Here is an 8,896-nt window from a genome sequence, read left to right as displayed (position 1 = left end):
AATGTACACATTTACTCGAGTACTGTAATGTACTTCAAATAAAAGGGAGTTTTACTTTACTTTTTTGAATGAAACGAGCAAATCCTGCAGTTAAAGTCTCGTTTATTTTGGTATATATTGAAATTAAAACTTGTGGGATGTTTATGTTGCTTCATATTGGATTGACTGAAGTCAGACTGATATGCATTTCAAAGTCAAAGTTATTTGCATCGTTTAACCTTAAAACATGTTTCACATTCAGAATTGTAAAGATTGATTTTGTTAATATAGTTCCAAATAAAAGAGGCAAACAATCCAAAGACAGGTTGTTTTAATCCACTTTTTATTGAATGTACAGAACAATACTATACCCTGATTTATACTGCTACCATGATAGAACACTGCATATACTGTGAAAGAAGATCCTATGTCCTACACTACAATAATCAAAAGTGCTTAGAGGCAGTTATAGCCTAAATGAAACACAAGACACAAAAAGATTCACATGAACAAGGTTACTCAGAGAAGCAACGGACATTCAGCAGGTCAGTCCAAGACGTTTCCAAGGAACTGACCCTTTTTGGACATAAAGGCACCGCTTCCTTATTATATAATAACATGTGACTGTGTGTTCAACTGTGGGAAGACAGCTGTGACCAAATCTTTAGAGGAAGTAGACTTTGACTAATTTGGGATGGGAGGATTACAAACATGCAAATCGACTGCTACTCATCGTGACCTTCCCTTTTATCACTGGCCACAAGGATGCTATCTCTGTCTGACGGCATTGTTGTGGACTTGCGGGAACAAGATGATAAGTATCAGTGTCCATGGCCATGACATGTAATCTAGCCTTTAAATCCTCTTTCCCCCGAATAAGGGCGTGTCCACATAACGCTCCAAGGGTTGTTTTGTTGTTTCTATGACAGCAATGTCTTGACACTGTATCACCATTGTTGTATTACAGACTAGCCTCACCCCTTGGATTTCATTATCGATTTTTGCTATGTATTTGTTTGACATTGTGTCTATGAGAACAAACAGGAGGATGCTTGTTCTCACATGTTGTGTGATTGAGCGTCACAGCTTTAGAGCGAGGAGGATGATATGTGTACGGTACGATAAAAGCCACTCACACACCGGCAGATCTGCTCCAACAAACAAGCTCTTTGGTCGTTGCTATGATGGTGACTGTCTGACGGTGAGACAGTCATTTCCTACAGTGACGGCAACAGCGTTTTTCTGGAAAGTTTAAATATCTTCAACTTGACAAGACAAGGGGTGCAACTCTTTCTCTGAAGACCACGGTGTAAAATACTATAAGCTATCGGCTTATTGGAATACATTTGAAAAAAGATGCTGACGTGCAGAAAAGGCGATATGCAGACATCCGCCCAAAGCAGTTTAAGTTTAATCAGGTCTGCAGTAAGCCATCTACCTATTTAAGAACATGTAAACACACTGATAATACAAGGGCTACAAATACATCCAATAGATGATGTAATCCCCATAAGAAGGCAAAGGGGTATGGACCTCCCTCTCACTATCCTGCTCAGTGGACCAGGACCTGGGGGACGGTCTTCTGCAGGTTCAGCCCCCTGAGAGCGGAGAAGGGAGGGAGGCCTTCGAAGCCCAGCAGCTGGCGGGTGGAGGACTCCCAGCTGAATCCAAACTCCAGCCGGCTGTAGACACACGGGTACTGCCGGTCCGCCCAGCACACCCAGTCCACCGCCCTCTTCACCTCCTCCCAACGCTCAGGCCTGGAGGAAGGAGAAGAAAGTCGATATGAAAACAGGTTGCCACTCTGGATAGAGTGACAGCTAGTCCCAAACAATCACCCAGACAGTGCCCATGTAGTTATAGCCTTTTCTACACTTCTTGCGAGACGTTTGATTCTTCTAAAATGGAAGCAACATTCCTGTTCTCAGTGGGGCAAAGATGTTATCTACTTCTTACAGGTAGAGAACATTACGTTCTTACTCAGGGGCTCCTCTAACACCTTTATTAGAACATGGAAACACTTTCTGGACTTGTATGACTCCTTACAAGATCCACTTGATAAAGAATAAGGTTGGATTGAGCGGTGAGCAGTGAGCATTTCATATATATTTATTTATATATTATTGATTCATAATTTCTCTCTTTCTTATGGAAGCCCATTTCCGCCACTTGAAAAAAATAAAATCCCCATGAAAAGTCATAATGATGAGATAAAAAAGTCGAAATTATGAGATAAAAAGTCATAATTATGAGATAAGAAGTGCGCATGCGCTGCAGTGGCGCTGTCTTCAAAGGTCCCTTCATCACCTTGCTGCTCTCCACCATGCAAACGGCATCTAGTCCTAAATAAGGTAACTATTACAGGTGACTTTTGTAAATGTTAGATGTTACATATAGCCTATATTGCAGCTACACTACAACAATGCAGTTTATAGCTTTGACATTACCTGTTATGAATATAATATATATATAATATATATGCCTATAGTTGTGTGGTAACGTTCACGGGTTAGAGTTAGAGCAACTCACAGCAGCAGTATGCCTACACTATTGTCATTAGTGGCGTGAACGTTACCACAAAACTATAGGCATATATATTATAGTTCATAACAGGTAATGTCAAAGCTATGAACTGCATTGTTGTAGTTTAGCTGCAATATAGGCTATATGTAACATCTAACATTTACAAAAGTCACCTGTAATAGTTACCTTATTTAGGACTAGATGCCGTTTGCATGGTGGAGAGCAGCAAGGTGATGAAGGGACCTTTAAAGACAGCGCCACTGCAGCGCATGCGCACTTCTTATCTCATAATTATGACTTTCTATCTCATTATTTCGACTTTCTTATCTCATAATTATGACTTTTCATGGGGATTTTATTTTTTTCAAGTGGCGGAAATGGGCTTCCATACTTTCTATTCCATTATCATTATTTTCTTTTTTTGTGTTTATCTCTGTGCATTTTTTTGTTCTTCCTCCTCTGCCCCCCTTGAACTAATGTAATTATGAAAACACTGTATTTAGGGCTCTGTATCCTGTAACTCAATGGGTTAGTGGGTGGGGGGTGGGATTGAAATTAAGATGTAGATTTGTCAGCATGTGTATATATCCTGACTGAATCTGTATCACTTGCTTTTTGTCAAAAAAACTGAGAAAATCAATAAAAACATTTACCAAAAAAAAATCACCCAGAGAACATTGCAATTAATATTGGATATTTTTGCAAATGAGAACAACATATTAAGTGTTTTCAAAGTCAATGGGCATCTCAAGGTTATGAATTGAGAGATAAATGCTTTGTTGTGTTGTGATTTGTTTCTCTTCCTGTTTCATTTCCTCTTTTCACACGTTGGTTGCAGTGCAAGCCTTTAAGCTTGGAATCAGTTTAGCTGTATTTATTTAGCATCTTCAAGTTGTTCGATTACGTGTTGGACAGACCTGAGAGGGGAGTCGTCCAGGCAGAAGAGGGTGCGGAGCAGTTTGCCCTCCTCGATCTTCTCCTCTCTCATCAGCTGCAGGACCAGCAGAGTCGCCACCAGCTTCAGGATGTCTGCATGGGCCTTCACACCTACACACACACACACACACACACACACACACACACACACACACACACACACACACACACACACACACACACACACACACACACACACACACACACACACACACACACACACACACACACACACACACACACACACACACACACACACACACACACACACACACACACACACACACACACACACACACACACACACACACACACACACACACACACACACACACACACACACACACACACACACACACACACACACACACACACACACACACACACACACACACACACACACACACACACACACACACACACACACACGCTTTTAACATCCGTGGGAAACAAACCCATCATCATGGCTGAAATATCTGTAAGACTTAAAAAAGAAAAAGCAGTGCAACTATGCGAGGGTCCTCAATGAAAACTGAAAGACAGGCAATTTTTTTGTGGACAGAGATGTCATGCATTTTTGTAAGTGTCTTTTTCCACTTGGAGCCCCACAAAAACATCACTTATCTCCATTGTGAAGCAGATGTTAATCTCAAACCCTGGAAAAATAAAATCCAAACTATCATGAAATATACTTGGGCTGAAAAGTGGAAAATGTGGCTTTTGATTGAAGTCTCTACAAAGCAGAGGCATGGCATGATACTTGTTTGGAATTGTCTCCCTTTTCACACACTACAATGTGTCAGGTTTTAGGTTATTCTTCTCTTCTTCTCTTGAGTATTAACACTGCTCTCGCAACTTACTTACTTTGAATACTGATTTTACATTCAATATTAAACTTTTCACTAGTAAATAAATACCTTTTAATATAACCCCCAAGAGAGCAGTTTGATTTGAATCAACGTGTTTTTTTCTTATATTTTGACAAGGAAAGAGACTTAGTTATTAACAGGTCATTTTGAAACTCATCTTAATGATTTAAAAACTAAAAACTAATAAATACAAATAGGACCTTCTCGTCCGATTGGTTAATATTATAGTGCTTGGAAGGTTATATTAAACTTTAAAGAACATCCTGGCCCTATTCGGCGAATGATACTTCCATCTCCACGTGTAAACCCAATCTTTTGGCCACAGAAAGATGTGGAAATGATCTGAAATGACAAATCTATTCCCACTTTAAAGGCTGCATCAGTTTCTGAGAGTCCTCACCCAGAGACTGGATGCCTTTGTTTTTCAGGAACACGTTGGCGAAGAGGTCCACATCCAAATTAATCAGCTCACCCAGCTCTGTGGTGAACTGCCAGTAACCCTCCTGCAACACAAAGACACAAATACAATGTTCATTGCCTTCATAAAGTGTAATTAATTACGCCCCCATGATTAAAGTGCCAGCTAAAATATATATATATATATAAAAAAAGTGCAAAAGGTTAGATGTGTAATGCACAGAGTTGTGGAACTCAACCAAGTACATTTATGTTTATTAAAAGTACCTTCAATTTGAACTCCAGTATTTCCCTTTTATGCAGCAAATAGATTTCAGATCACCAATTTGCATTCCCTTCCTGTCCAGTTAAAAAACGATGCATCTTAAAATGTGTTTGTGATAATCTGATGACGGATAGGGGTTCCCTTTCTGTGTGAATAATAAATAGTGAAAAAAGCCTTTTGGATCAGCAGAAAAATGTATGATCAAATCGTTTTTTTAAATGTTCAGAGATACATCTTCTGTACAGCAACAAAGCTACAAACATGATCTTATAGAATATCATTAATTGCTGTAGATTAAACTTGTATGTAAACGAGCTGCAATTTACATATAACCATAACCATTCAGCAGGACATTAACATAAGCATTACTGCAGCAATAAATACATCCAAAACACACCATGTAACAGTAAAACACTCACTGATGATACATTTCATTGCAAACTTTTACTTACGATTAACTAATGCATTTAACTGATAATGTTTATATACTTTTACTTAAAGGTGGGGTAGGTAATTCACTTGAGAAACACGTTTTGTTATATCCCATGGAATGCTCTCAACATCCCGATAGCAATGAATACATGAAATGCTTTGACAATAAATACATACAAACATTTCATCTTGGAAGCCGTGGCGCTGTAAAAAGCACGACCAATCATCTGCCTCGGCCCGCGGCAGAACTGGATGGCCTACCTGCCTGTTAGCCTTCCACCTCGTGCACAATCCCGTGCCCTCATTGGTCATGTGCGCGTTCGTGTGTGTTGGAGGAGGGGCTCTGTGAGGAAGTCTGAAGGAAGGGGCTGATTTTTTTCAAATCCTAGCGCACTCGAGCTGCTTTCTCCATTCTTACCTGCCCACCTTTAAGTATTACATGTCACTTGTTAGACGCTTTTATCCAAAGCGACTAACATACATTCAATACTGTGGGCAATCCCCACAGGAGCAATTTGGAGACACAACGACATGCTGACTGCAGTGGGACTCGAACTTGCTACCCCCTGATTCCAAGTCCAGCACACTGTCCAATGAGCCACAGCCTCCAAGTAAGGTTTGGAATGCATGATAAGGAGTGGAGTATTTCCAGGTAGGTATTAGTACTTTTAAAAGCATCTAAAGTATTTTTCCAAAATGCTGAACATCGCCAAGTTGCATAAGACTGCTTTTGAAACCCAAATTTGCCCCGCTGTCAGTAAACATATCTCTAACCGCTGTATCGCTATAGTTACAGTGTTTTAACAAGAAGTGCAAAGCAGCCTTCCGACAGCTAATCATCCCCAATGCGTTTCACAAAGAAAGGATCAGAGGATCAGAATTGATAAACCATTGAAAGGGCTGTCAGTGTATCCTGTCAGCAGGAAAAGAAGAGGTCAATGTGTGCACTCGAGAACAGCCGCATACGTTCATTTTGATATGTTCTTACCGAATGCTGCATTTGGAACATCTCTGTCCATCTGAGCTTCAGCGCTTCAGGGTATGCTGACTTCCTCCTGAAGCGACATGATCACAACAGGACACTCTTAGAGAACACTGGATTAAAAACACACATATACTGACTTTCTTTTTTCCCACATGCATACAGTACATAATCAGGATTTACAACAATACTTTTCAGCTGCCATGCAGATTAATTCATCGATGTTAACTTTGTCAACCAAAGCCTATACCATTTTTTAAACAAGTAGAGCATTTTTTGTCAACAACTGTTATTCAATAGTTATCACAGTTTTCTTAGTAGGAGCTTATCTATTCAAACAAAACAACCTTTAGGGACTCACTGGAATCGTCGAACAGTTGATTGACACTTCCTGGAAGACTTAGAATGGCGTCTAAGTGGAAAAGGAGGGGCATCTTTCATTGGCTGATCTTGTTTAACGGGTTCTTCTTGAAGCGCACAACCCCCGAGTTCAAAGCCTGACATTTCTTGTTCATCAGAAAATAAGCTTGCTTTGTGTCTTGGAGCTGAGGCGAATAAAGATGCTGCCCTACGGGACAACCCTCCAGACTGACCCATCACGGGAGATCCAGTCGCACATGCAGTTGTTATATCGAAATCAGAGGCACCGGCATGGACATCCATATCAACGAGAGAGGTGGGACGCCTCAAGCTGCTTAAGGGAGCAGACCAGAGACCAGAGGACATTCCCGCTTGATAGGAAGGGGATAGCACTCTGAACTTGAGAGCTTGTGATTTCATTTGCGCACTGAGCTGATCCGGCAGGACAACAGTGCCAAGTGCACTTTGAGCTAGCGGGAGAGCTGAACCAATGAGAGCTGAACCAATGAGAGCTGAACCAATGAGAGCTGAACCAATGAGAGCTGGAGGGTCTCGAGAGGCGGACTGGCATTCGCGTTGAATTGATCTTCCAATTCTGGGGCGTGAAAATGCTTTCCCTGCAGGAGGAGGGAGTGCCGGAGAGCCTTGAAAGGTGCACCGGCGTTGAAGTGAAACAGCAGAATAGGGCAGTGGATTCTCTTTGAGCGAAGGTTCAGGCGCACGGTCGTTCATCATCATCATCATCACATCCGAATCAGTTGCAGCTCGCGTTGCACCGTACATGACGCCGAGGGGTCGGGGAACTTCTGCTGCCATTTGTTTTCGAGAATGAAATGAGGGACTTTGATGGGCGCGTTCCTTCACGTGGACCAGTCCTCCCCAAGAACTTCCACACAAGGGTTCACCTTCTTGAGGCTTTGCCAATGCTCTACCCATGGATTTGCGCATATGTCGCACTACGTCGACATCTGATGCTTCATCAAGTAGACCGGGAGGGGCATCTTTCATTGGCTGATCTTGTTTAACGGGTTCTTCTTGAAGCGCACGACCCCTGAGACTGAGGCTTGCTCTTTGTCTTGGAGCTGAGGAGAATAACGATGCTGCACTACGGGACAACCCTCCTGACTGACCCATCACAGGAGATCCAGTCGCACATGCAGTTGTTATATCGAAATCAGAGGCACCGGCATGGACATCCATATCAACTAGAGAGGTGGGACGACTCAAGAAGCTTAAGGGAGCAGACCGTTCTGCATCCCAGAGACCAGAGAAGGAAAGTGTTTGATAGGAAGGTGATAGCGCTCTGTTCTTGAAAGCGTGTCCTCCCAGTGACTCCATGGCCTGATCCGATATGGCATTAGAGCCATTTAAAATGTCCTCATAATAATGTTCGCTCACCGACATAAACACATTGGAGTCAGTTGCAGCTGGCGTTGCACCGTTCAAGATGCCGTGGCCTGCTCCAATTAGTCCATGCCGATGAAATGAGCGGCTTGGAAGACCACTGATCTGAGGGAGAGGCGCCCGGAAAGGAGATGTGTGGGCGAGTTTCTTCATGTGGAAAGGAGGAGGTGGTGCAGGAGGCGGAGGAAATGAGCATTCTGAAACCGAATGCAATTCTCCAGGATCATACGGGGAGCGTTCACGCGCTGCTGAAGAAGCCGATCTGCTCACGGCCTCTCTTGGGCTTCTGCCCCGAGAGGCCCCGTGCTAAAGAACACAGAAACAACAAAAACAGTCAAAACATTTTTCTTGCAAATGATAACTGGACACATTGAATTTTTTCCAAACAAAAATACATGTTGCAGTCTTGCATTGTCCTGCCTCTCTGACAACATGTGAGGACGCCACACGAGGACACTCATTAAGGATTTGTTAACGTGCCAACTGCCACAGTCAACAGCTCTATCTGAAAGAGATGCATTTATTGTCGCTTTAAAATAGCAAATGTGAAACAGCAATTTGTTGCTGAACATTTCACGGGAATAAGTCCCTGAAGCACAAAGGGAGACAAATGCAACGTGTTAAGTGTTATTTATTAAAGAGGACGTATTATCCCCATTCTCAGGTTCATATTTGTATTTTGTGGCTGTCCTGTTTAAATGCTTAAATTAAACAATGCTTTATTTTTCA

General features: G+C 42.1%; 1 protein-coding gene across 2 annotated transcripts in view; it reads right to left on the bottom strand.

The window, feature by feature from the left end:
* Positions 1-305: 305 nt before the first annotated feature.
* The window catches only part of parp4 (poly (ADP-ribose) polymerase family, member 4), a 40,054-nt gene continuing 31,463 nt past the window's right edge, over positions 306-8,896 (bottom strand). For both annotated transcript variants that reach the window (XM_034110406.2, XM_034110407.2), the window contains 5 exons: positions 6,765-8,473; positions 6,410-6,476; positions 4,708-4,810; positions 3,420-3,549; positions 306-1,739 (listed from right to left, as the gene is read on the bottom strand). In XM_034110406.2, the coding sequence (XP_033966297.1) occupies positions 1,532-1,739; positions 3,420-3,549; positions 4,708-4,810; positions 6,410-6,476; positions 6,765-8,473 (2,217 nt within the window). In that variant the 3' untranslated portion in view covers positions 306-1,531. The remainder of the gene's footprint in view (positions 1,740-3,419; positions 3,550-4,707; positions 4,811-6,409; positions 6,477-6,764; positions 8,474-8,896) is intronic.

This window comes from Pseudochaenichthys georgianus, chromosome 21 (assembly GCF_902827115.2).
Source record: "Pseudochaenichthys georgianus chromosome 21, fPseGeo1.2, whole genome shotgun sequence".
NCBI classification, from domain to species: Eukaryota; Metazoa; Chordata; class Actinopteri; order Perciformes; family Channichthyidae; genus Pseudochaenichthys; species Pseudochaenichthys georgianus.
The sequence above is the reverse complement of the archived record's forward strand: the minus strand, read 5'-3'. Positions and strand labels throughout refer to the sequence as shown.